At 40.5% G+C, this 12,175-nt stretch overlaps 1 protein-coding gene across 4 annotated transcripts in view; it reads right to left on the bottom strand.

The window, feature by feature from the left end:
- Positions 1–12,175, bottom strand: part of PREPL (prolyl endopeptidase like) — a 915,395-nt gene that overhangs the window by 536,596 nt on the left and 366,624 nt on the right. For all 4 annotated transcript variants that reach the window (XM_069608452.1, XM_069608451.1, XM_069608454.1 and 1 more), the window contains one exon: positions 9,289–9,486. In XM_069608452.1, the coding sequence (XP_069464553.1) occupies positions 9,289–9,486 (198 nt within the window). The remainder of the gene's footprint in view (positions 1–9,288; positions 9,487–12,175) is intronic.

The raw sequence follows: 12,175 nt of genomic DNA, 5'->3' as shown, positions 1-12,175 counted from the left end.
ACCATCTGTGCCTGTCTTTGAGAACATACTATATTCAACAGTTGAATGTGAATAAGGTTTTTTTTCTTAAAATGCAACCCATCACCCAGAAACAGAGACTGTCTTCAGTGACAACTGCTGTTGGTTCACTGCTTCCAGCAGTGCCATGGTCCTTTTGATAATGCAGCCATTCCAGGCCTGCATTCCATGCATACTTCTCCACCACCCAATCAGGTTTTAACAGAAAATGCACCTTTTTATCCTTTGAAAAGAAATGGACCAGTGAGTGCTTCTTTTACAATAATTTCACTCTGCGCCATCTGATGAAATCTATGGGACATCAAAAGCTAATGCATTGTTCCATGCCTACATAATATATCTAGTTCATCCAATAAAAGGTATTGTGAGGGGTCAGCAATGCGAGGCAGACAGCTTTTTGATAATTGTTCAAAACATGCCATTTTATTAAAGTATAAACGATTATAAATGCCTCACTATCCCTACTCTGCTGAGGCTTTCCCTGCCTAACAAAACTAAGGGAAAACATTCTAACACAGAATGTCTGCCCCTCACACTTAAACATCAAATACATAAAGAAAATATATGGCAATTCAAATATCAACAATAATATTCACAGTTTCATGATTACCCCTCAAAAACCTGGGAAAGTTCCCTTCTCCAGGATTCAAAGTGAATTCAGCTCCAATGTTCAACAAAAAAAGAAACCAAGCTAATCCAGGTTGGAAATATAGGCCCTCATTACGATACTAGCGCTAAACCATGGCGCTATTAACACCATGATTGGTGCCGGTATCGTAACGAGTCTGCCAATGTTCAATGGGGAATTACCACCCCATTCCAAGGTTGGCGGGGCGGTAATTCCCCATTGAACATTGGCCCTTCCCCATTCCCAATTTTGCCCCATAGGGCTCAATGGGACTGGGGAAGGCGCTAAGTACGGTACCGCAAATTGCGGTACCGTACTTAGCACCAAGGTCCCTTTGCTGGTCCCTACTTTAACGGCTGGTCTAGACCAGCCGTTCAGGTCGGGTCCCGCAAAGGGACCTCGTAGTAAGGCGCTAAGTGTTTAACGGCGCCGAAGCCTTTTACGGCGCCGTTAAACACTTAGCGCAAGGGTCCTAATGAGGGCCATAGTCTCATATCAGTTCTTGAGGTTTCAATGTCAAGGTAACGTTTTGTTAACCAAAGTTCCAACAATAGCAAATCTTTTCTCCTTAGTGAAATAAGGACTTTCCATTTCTTTAAAATAGCACCAATGTCATTCCTAGCCACATTGCTTTGCCACCACTTCAGGTAATCCAAGAAGACTTGCACAGTTCACAATAAATACCACTTCTATAATTGTTAGTGAAACACAGTTCTTGGATAACAGTTATTAGGTCACAATTTACAAGATTAGGATTCACAGTAGGTATCCTTGTCAGGATGACTTCAGAGTGCTGCTGCTCCTACTTCAAAAACGTCACTTCTACTAATGTTTACCATGAGGACATCTTCCTTTGTCTCATACTACTCCACTTCACTTGTACTAGTAAAGTGTTCCATCCACTGAAAAAAAACACATACACCAACAGAGCTTCACTACTTTGTGATATCACCACAGCTTCACTACTTTGTGACTTCGAAACAGGTTTTATTTCTGACAAGATTTACTTTAAGGCACTTCAACACCTTCAAATAGGCAAGGCACTCTTCCTCTGAATATCGCTCTTCAAAAGGAGCAGCCTGTTTGCCTCTCTTGTCTATCTGCCACAACACCAACCTAAGTGTGCCTTTATGGCCTACTTCTCTCTGTCCTTTGCAGTCTTTGGCAATATAAATTGTGTCAACTTCAAATAATATGTATGAGCAGCAAGTTTCCCTTCCCCAACTTTGCCTTCACCTCTTAGCCAAAATATTCACTCTGAAATCTTGATGGCACTCTGTCAGCTTCAGGTAATGGTTGCATGCTTGTATCTTAAGCAGGGTTGAACTTCTATTGGGCTCACAGTATTGGTTAGATTATTTTATGGGTTTCAGAAAGTCTGCTTTCAGTCTTAATAGGGGAATATTCTTGGCTTGGTGCAATGCTTGCTCTCTCTCCAACTGTAGATACAATTTTTAAACACTTGACTTATTTTATGAGCAAATAAGTGTTCATGTGAATACAACAGCAAAGTTCACTCTCCCCTTGGAATTGCGAAATTAGGCACACGTGACCACTTCTTCATAAGGTGTCCAAAGTGTAAGGGATTTCACAATGGCTTTCTGCAGTGTTTGCTCATCATGCAAGTGAAATAGGAATTACCAAACACACACAAGTGCTACTTTTCCAAATCCCCCATTGTTAAGAGTTCAATGAACGACTTCAGCTTGCTTCTGCTTACATGTGAGTGAACAGGAAGCTGGATACTGTTGCTGGCAGTGCTCGCGCAAGGAATCAAAACGCCAGGTTTGGCTCACCTTCTACTGTGATCCTTGTTCCATGGGTTTCAAAACTTCAACCACTTCTGGCACAACCTCTACTGCTTCTGGCTTCAGGGGGACCCACACCCTTCCTCACTGAAGGTGTCTCCGGTCCGGCCACTCGATTAAAGAGCCCCCTCTCGCTCCCGAGTCCGACAGCTCTACAATAGCTCCTCGCCTAAGTCTCCAACACACCTCTGGCATGGCAATCTCTGCAATTAGGCATACATGGGGAAACAGGACCCTCACAGAACAAGCAGGTGGAATCTGCTGCATCAACGTTCTGGTGTCCCTTTGGTTCTCCCACTTCTTCCTGGTTTGCCAACACTGTCTTCTTTCTTCTGACCCTACTACAACTGCACGCACTCCAGTCACAGTTCCAGTTCCTTCCAATTGCCTGCACCTGAGGGGACCTTTTATGCCTTACAAGTTCCTTCAGGTGTGGGCCATTAGGGTAAATTGCCTGACTACTACCACAGCATGTCTCTTCAGCCCTCTTCCTCGTCTTAGTACTTATGGGAGTTAGAGTCCCCAACTACAAAGTTAGTTCTTTTCAATAACCTCTGGGTTTTAAGGGTAGATTTATTTGCCCTAAAGTTACTTAAGGATGACCCATTAGAATTTTGTTACAGAGGAAGGCAGTCTATTTAAGCCAATATTTCTAATTTCCTTTCCATTATACCTTTGGGAGTAGGGAGGATTTATATTCTTAAGTACCTTACATGGTCTTTCTGTATTTATTGTGTGTTCAGGTTTAAAGGCATTTGCATTCGGAATCACAGATCTTATATGTGGTTTAGCTACATCACAATGACCAATAGGCCATTACCTGTTCTGGAAACTTTACAAGTTTCTACCTTTTGAAGGAAAAATACTGTATCTTATCCCACGGGATCTCCTCATTACCCTAGGCTTTATCTCCTCCCAGGTGATCCTCCTGCATCACACCACCCCCAAGGTCAGGATCAGGAAGCGCCTGCCTATCCAAGGCCACCTGGGAGGAGACTTTAGGCAGGGGTTCCGTGAGAGTTGCATAGGATTCATCACATATGAAAACTTGCATTTTGTGTAGTTTTATAAGGCAAAATGGAGATCGTCCAGTTTCGCACCAATGCACATTCTTTTGTCATTCACAGTTGGGAAGTAAACCCTTTAATTGTGGATATGTCCTCACAATCGTATTCCTCTGGTGAGGTATCTTTGTCTGTATTTACTTATTTGTGGTCCGAGGCACTGGATCTTAGTGGTCCTGAGAAATAGGTCTATGCAACTTCTGTGACCTTGAAGACCTCCTGTAATGATGAAGCCTCTCTTAAGGCCTCAAAATGAACAACCCCAAAACAGTTTGAAAATGCTACTATATGAAGAAACACAGGACCTACAAGGAGTGTCAGATCTGATCCAGCACTGATCCAGCAGAATGGAGGCCTATACAATAGAAGCAAACAGGCCTCCATTGCTTTTCGTTTTCGTGTTTAAACATTTTATTAAGATCATTAAGAACACAAAAGTTGTGCGATAAGTAGATCATAGTAAGGCCAATATAAGCATTATGAAACATGTGAACAGGATGTACATACACCTTGTATAATGAATATAAGAAAGTAAGCACAAATGCAGTAAACTGCAAATTAGCATAAACGGGTAGTTATATAAGATAATTATGGTAAAAAACATTAAAAACAAACACCAACTCACATGACTAACATGAACATAAGGAGGGGAAGGGGAGGGAACAGTGATTATTAAGAGAAGTAGAACCAGTGAAGTAATCTTTCTCAATGCCTATGGCATTACATTACCTAATAATCCATGTGTGTGCAGTAGTCGTGGACACAAAGCATTACATTTTTCCATTCTATGAATGCTGTACACTGAATTCCACCATCATTTAAAATGAACATTTTTGAGATCCTTCCAATTAGAAGCAATAGTCTGAATTTCAATGGCCATGAAGAGATGAAACAGATAACATTTATTCTCATCTATGGCGGAGAGGACAGCTTTACTTCCCTGGAATAGAACCGTAAAGGAAAAAGCGAGCTGAATCTGAAAAATGGGCTCTAGAGTTTTCCACACCTTCTTCCAAAAACCTTTGACATGCATATATTCAGAAATAATGTGTTTAAACGTTCCCTGACTACAAAGGCAACTCCAACATTCGTCATCTTGAGAACGCCCCCCCCTTGAAAAGCATTAATGGAGTGATATACACCCTGTGATGGAAGAAAAACATTGTTTGAAGCAGGCTAGCTGAAACAATCGCCTTGGAAATATTGGTCCACACATAGGGCCAGCCCCTTTGGGGGTCATTTAGAAAGCAGTCTTGATTCCAAGACTCTAGACATTTAAGTGGTGCATTAAATTTGGCTATAAACTCATCAAAAGTGAGAGGAATACCTGGAATAAACAGCTGCCCCACGTATTTAATGCCACGAGATGGCCATGGTCTCCAACATACAGTTCTTCTGTTGATTTGTATTAGGGGGTTCATCCAAATATATTGTGATATGAACTGGGATCTTCTTGAAGTCAGCAATAACAAATAAGATCTAAAATACGTAATAGAGACATTAATACTAGTACTATTATTATTTTTGGTATAAGGGCAGTCCATAAGGATATGGAGGGAGACCATTGTTTTCTCTATAGCATACCAATTAGGCACATTAGGATTAGTGGGGATGAACCACAACTGAGCTTGTCGCAAAATAAAGGCTGAGAGGTATTTTTTATAATCTGGGAAACCTACTCCTCCCACTGTTCTGTGCTTCTTAAGCATACATAGTGCTATTCTTTGTTTCTTTTCCCCCCGGGGAAATGTAAGGATACAAGAGTCTAATGATTTAAAAAAAGAAGCTGGGATGTGGGTAGGGAGCATATATAAGTAATAGAGTATAATAGGGCAGATCATCATTTGAATAGTTTCAAGTCTACCCCACAAAGATAAGAAGAGGGGGGGGCATGTATTTGTGAATTCCTTCACCCCAGTTAGAATATTGACTGTATTTTGTTTAATAATATTTTTAATTGAGGGTGTTATGTGCATACCTAAGTACTTCATACCTGCTGGACACCATTTAATTCGAAACCATGCAATGTGATGCTTGGTGCAATGTATGTTGAGTTGTAGAATCTCTGATTTGTCCGTATTGAGTTTATAACCTGATGCCATAGAGAATCGTGTAATAATGTGAGTCAAATGGTGTAAACAGGAATCTGATATATTCAAAAAAAGTAAAACATCTGCAAAGGCCACCATTTTAATTTTGATACCTTTGTATTGAATACCACATATGTTGTCATCCTGTCGTATTGATTCCAGGAAGGGTTCCAATGCTAAAATGAATAAAAGCGGTGAAAGAGGACAACCTAGGTGAGTACCTATATAGGAAGGAAAAAGGGGAGATAGATGATTATTTATAAACACTGATGTAGTGTGATTAGAGTAGAGTACTTTGATCATGGATATAAATGGATTAGGAATACCGTGCCAAGTAAGGGTTTCAAACATGAAGTTCCATTATACTCTCAAAAGCTTTATCAGCATCAATCGCTATTGCCGCATATGGTTTTGGGAAGTTTTGAATGATGTTAAGAATATTGGTAAAGAGTCTGATTTTGGCAGAGGATGATCTTCCTTTGACATAGCCCACCTGATAATTTTTAATTAAGTGTGGAAGAAAGGGGTAAGTCTATTAGCTAGGAGTTTGGCAAAAATCTTACAGTCAGTATTAATTAAAGAAATGGGCCTATAATTTTGAAACAATTTGGGATCTTTATTGGGTTCAGGGAATACAATAAGCATTGCTTCAGAGAAAGATCCAACAGCTTTCTCATGCACAATAAAGGAGGTATAAAGTTCATCAAGTTTAGGGACCAGTATGTCTTTAAAATGGGCAAAATTATCAATTGGGAAACCATCTGGGCCTGGAGCTTTATCTTTCTTAAGGTCATTAATAGCTCTATGTACTTCATTAGAGGATATAGGAGAATCTAAAGATTATAGGTTCAGATTTACATAGGAATTACGATGTATATGCTTAAGGAAATCGGTAGCATTAGTAATATTGGGCAACGCTTTGGAGGAGTATAATTTCGATAGAGGTTCAAGAAAACTTGCAGAATATCCTTATCATTCATAACTCTATTACCACCATGATCTGTAATGACACTAACCTTTGCTTTGTCTTTTTTTGTTTTGAGATAAGATGCTAAAGATTTCCCAGTTTTGTTCGAAAACTGATAAATCTTGGATTTATACTTTAAAAGGTTTGCGCAGGAGAATTCAGTCGCTAAGTTATTATATTGTATTCTGAGTTTAATAATCTTTTGAAGAATAGGAGTGGCGTTAGTCTGAATGTGTTCTAGTTGTAGGGACTTGATAAGTTTAAGAATATCTTCGGATTCTTTTTTGAGTTTTTTCTTCTTGGCTGTGGTGTAATATATAATGTGACCTCTTAATATTGCTTTATAGCAGTCAGTTATGTACAAATGTGTTTGCTGAGAAGTTCTCTGCAAAGAGGTGAATGTGTTGTTGATGGATACATTTCACAAAATGCTTATCTTTCAAGATGATGCTGAGTTGAATCTCCATCTGTTATGATGATGTACAGTTTGTGCATTGGATAATTTGTTATGAACAGAGGCATGATCAGACTGATATACTCTATTTTGGCATATAATAGACGATTAGTCTGAGATTTAGATATGAAGACATGATCAATTCTCAAAAAGGAGTTATGGGGAGGAAAATAAAAGGTATAATCTAGATCTGATGAATGGGTGATACGCCAAGTATCAATGAGACCTAATTCAGAGATGAAATTATGAAATTGTAAATGGGATTTAGTAGATTTAAAGCGCACATTAGACTTTTTTTAATCAAGGAGAGGGTCTACAGCCTCATTGCAATCACCATATACAATAAGTTTATTAGAGTGGGATTTGAGCATGTGGTTCCTTAACCGAGTCCCGAATGTAGGGTCTGAATTAGTGGGATCATAAACATTTAAAATAGAATATTCTATGGAATCAACAAGGAGTTTAACTAAAATCCATCTTCCTACGTCGTCAAATTCTGTAGATAGCACTTTTCATTGGAGATGTTTATTAATGAGAGTAATAACACCATTGTTCTTCCCATCAGCTGCACTCGAGAACACTTAGCCTACCCATAAACGTTTCAATTTGTTAGCTTCTGCTTACAAAAGATGGGATTCTTGCAGACATGCAATAGAAGGCTTGGTTCTATTAAGGTGCGAGAGGATTTTTTGCCATTTGACAGGATTGTGTAGTCCTTCAACATTCCATGTGGCAATGTTAAGTGTCCTGGATAATGGTAACAGCAATATAGACAAATTTGTAGTTTGCAACATAGCACTGGCAATGTAAGACGTAAATGGGAAAGAAACACAAGGAAAAGGGGATGACGAACAAAATGAACATTGCATTTTTCAACTTCCAAACAAACCAACTTACACATTTCCCCAGTAGATATCTCATAGAAGGAAAATTGCACCCTTTTTGCCCTTTTACTTCGTCTTTATAGCCTCTTGGCTGTTGGCAATGTGTGTTACAGATTTTCCCAAGTGGACATCTCAAAAAAGGAGAATTGCGCCCTTGTATTCTACTTTCTCTGTATTCAAAATCGTCTGGTATTATTTAATGTTCGGAGTTTTGTAGCGCTCTGGGGTTACCTTTTCTATTAGAACAGCTCATCTGCTTCTTTCGGTGGTCCTTGCTGCTGCGGCTGATCCTCTGTGGTCCAGAAATTCCATTAACAGCTCTCCTGTACCTGCACAGCCCTTCTCTGGAGCGCCACCAGCTCCGTCGGGTACCCGTGTCCTCCAGCATCTCTGAGCGACTCAAGTCGGGTCGGGAGCACATCTCCTGCACAGCTGGGCTTCTCTCCCCGCTGCTGTCCACGGCTCTGCTTCCTGCTGTGCATACTCTGCAAAACTGCATGCCTTCTCTTCCCGCGCCGGCTTCTGCTGCCATTTCTGCTGCTTCAGCTCCAACCGCTTCAGCCTCTCTCCGGACTGCTTCTGCCTCTGCTACTCCTTCCCTCAGCTGTGGCTCATTTCCATATTAAAATGTCCCGCTTAGGTGCCTTTACTCGAAAGAGTAAGACTGCACCGTCCCCTTTGATCCTCATTAACTCTTTGTCCCTCTTCCTCGTCCCAATACCACAGGTATTATGGATCTTGAACTCCATAGCGGTTTTGATCCTTTTATGTCTATTTAGTTCTGATTGGTTTGTGGACTGAACATTATGTGTCATTTAACATTGGGGTTAAGACTTCTACTTAGGACAGAATCATTATAATTGTAGGATATCACATTTGTTTAATGAATTCCTGAAGTATTTGTGGCACTTTCAAACACAATTTACTTGATGTATAAGCGCCTTACAAATGCACAATAAATAAATAAAACCTATTCTGTCTAGGTGACTTTTCATAGAATGTTCTTTGTGTTTTCTCATGGGAGGGACTTGTGCATTGACAGCATTAGATATTTGGAAATTATAGGATCCTCATAAAAAGACAAATACTGCAGCTCTACCAAGTGAGTTACCACTTTCCCTTGACAGCCATCTCCTCCCATGTGATCCTCCCTCATGATGCCAACCCCAGATTTAGGATAGGGTATGGGCTGCCTTCCCCTTGTCACACGGGAGGAGGTTTTAGGCTGGGGTTCAGTGATGAGTCCGCAGGAGTCATCACATAACACTCCTGAAATAACAGACAATATTAACGAGGGAAAGGTATATTATTATTATGCAAAACAGAATCTGTGCACACTAAAAATATTTTCTGTGGAGGTTGTATAAATACTCACCAAAACTAAACACATTTGAGATCATATGCTCCACCTGCTGCAAATTCTGCAAGTTCACAATAAAACATTTGGCCTCTTCACTGCCACTGATAGACATGCTAGCAGCCAGGCGTTCCTGACCTGGAGATATTCGAATTTGCTGTATCTGGCCAAGTGGGAAGCCAAGATCTTGCATACGGAGCACCATTTCAATATATTCTACAAAGACATCAAGAATGAAAAAGCAGAATTATATGTTACTTGGCTGGCGATCTATACAAGTACCATGTTGCTAATACTGTACTATCAACATTTATTTGCAATTGTTTTTCTTAGTTATATTTACCGAAATGCACAAAGGATGTCTAATGGTACATACAATGTTCAATATAAACATACCATTACACAAACATATTCATTCATTTATTTTTCTTATTCACATTTTTCTTAAGTTGAGATACAGCTTTGTAACATCATATTATTGTTAAAAGCGTGTTTAAACAAAACTAAAGAATCAAAGTGCATACAAATGTACCACATGTTACCATTTGCTTTAGTGACTCGGACATCTTCCCTTAGTACCCGCACAGCTTCCATTTCCTCCCCTGTTTATTTGTGATGTTTTGCACAGTGCTGCATGACACATGGAATGGCTTCAGAGCACCGGGAGTAATTAAGGAATATTGATTGATGGAAGTGGGTGAAAATGGAGCAGATGAAGGGTGAGGTAAGAGGGTAAGGAACATCTAATTCACATGCTACAGGCTGAATTCCTGTGGGTGCAGTGATGAATTAAGTAGCAAGTGCTGACATGGTAGGATATCTGTGGTTCTAAACCTAGACATTGCCTCTGAGGACACAACACCCTACGTTATAGCCAGAGGTCCCTGGTGGCTGTGATATGCGCGGTGTGAGACAGACAAGGTTTGAACAGATAACACAGACAACAGATTTAACAGACTTGAAAACCTTTATTAAAATTTCAGGATGGATGTAATGCCTAATTTGTCCTACAGCTATGGTGGGAATATCCCTACCTAAAGAAACTAAGGAAAGGTATAAGTCTGTAAATTCTCCTCAAAAGTCTGTCTGTATCAAAACCTATGCTTGCCGTCACATCCAATACAGAAATGTAGTGTAAGGATATGCCAACTTAAATAGCGTTCAACAAAAAGTCTGGAGCAGTCTCTAGCCCCCTTCACAAGTTCAGGATGCAGTTTTAGTTCAAAAAGGTGCTTAGGGTTCCCTTCCCCCAAGTTTAAGCACTGTTTTACCACATCAGCATGATCCCAGAGGAGCTCAGGGTTTCCCTTCCACAAGCTTCAAATACTGATACTCAAAACACCACGTTTAAGCTTTAGTGTCTTTGAGGGTTGCTTTCACTCAAATATTGTTTCCCATTCTCCAAAACACCAACGTTCCGCTTTAGTGACTGTCAAGATTGCTTTCCCTCAAATACTGTTTCTCTTTATCAAAATCAAGAAAAACAAAAAGGTAAGGAGCACACCTCAGTTCACTCTGTATGTCAAAACTGTGTGTTCCAAGAGGGTGCGAGGGGGAATATCAAACCTGGCGTTAGTCTGATTATAATAAGAAGAAACAACGAATTGATGAAGACATCAGAGCATGGATACCTGAAAAACCAAGTATGACCTACACCAAGGCCAGAACACACAACCATGCTAAGCCCATCCTTCATGGAACTAACCCCCAATACTAATGACAATTGGCTTAAGAGTAGTAAAACAGTTGGTTTTTATAAATGTGGAATGTGCTCCATGTGCAAATTTGCCATAGCTACCACGAATCTCAAATTCAGTGAAACCAATACACATGTAATTAAACAATATATTAATTGCAAATCCAAATATGTAATCTATACCATTATATGGGTATGCAATCGAAAATATATCGGAAGTACCAAAAGAGAACTCAGAACAGGAATCAGGGAACACCTCAGCTCCCTGCACTCTCAAGAAACCAAATACCCACTGGCCGTCCACTGGCAAGAACAACACCAGCTGGATAACAAGGAAAACATCACCTCCGTGGGACTGGAATCAATACCACTGCATGCAAGAGGAGGTGACAGAGAACTGCTGCTCCGCCAAAAAGAGGCTCGGCTAATCTGCAAATACAGAACAATCACTACAGGACTGAATAGTGATCATGATTTCCATGTTTTCTTGTGAACATAAATGGGTTTCTGAATATATGCCCCTTGGCCACCTAAAATGACTCTACTTAACATCTTCACCTCAGGTCTGGCCTATTCCATCTCCCCATTGGTTCATCATTTACATGTGCAAATTCTCCAATTGATTATTTTTCTTTAAAACTCCACTCCAGCCTTATCCAGGGACTGCCTCTGCTCCCCCCTAATATCTCCACCACACCCCTGCCCCAACAGGTTGGGGTGCACTAATTTCGGGGAAGCCTTTTTTTGTTTCAGCTCCACAATCACTGCAGGTGGATGTGGGCCCTTCTCTAATTAACTATTGCACCACCTAGTACCCCCTAGCCCCATCCTTCAGCAATTGTCACACATACCCACCACTCCCAGTCCGCAATTCTATCCCACCCTGCCTATCATAGGCCATCTCGCAGGGGTCTGGCTCCTCAACCCTCTTCCCATCATGGGGTGGGATTCCCTCTCACCACATGGGTTTTTCCCCCTTGCTTTGCTTCCTCCCCACCTCAGGGTTTTTTGGAATCCCTAGTCCAATTGCAAGCACTACCGCCTGGCTGTTACTAATTACTTCCGACCCTTCGGACTCATCCCTGGTCCTCACCAGATAATTTTGCTATGGGCTTAAAACACATTTATAATATGTCTTGCCCAAATTTTTGTTGCTAAACATAACATTCTGTTACTAGCTTCCGTCCCTATCCAACTCAGGAATCAACA

This window comes from Ambystoma mexicanum, chromosome 4q (assembly GCF_040938575.1).
Source record: "Ambystoma mexicanum isolate Mex_15411 chromosome 4q, UKY_AmexF1_1, whole genome shotgun sequence".
Lineage (NCBI taxonomy): Eukaryota > Metazoa > Chordata > Amphibia > Caudata > Ambystomatidae > Ambystoma > Ambystoma mexicanum.
This window is presented reverse-complemented; position numbering and strand designations above follow the sequence as displayed.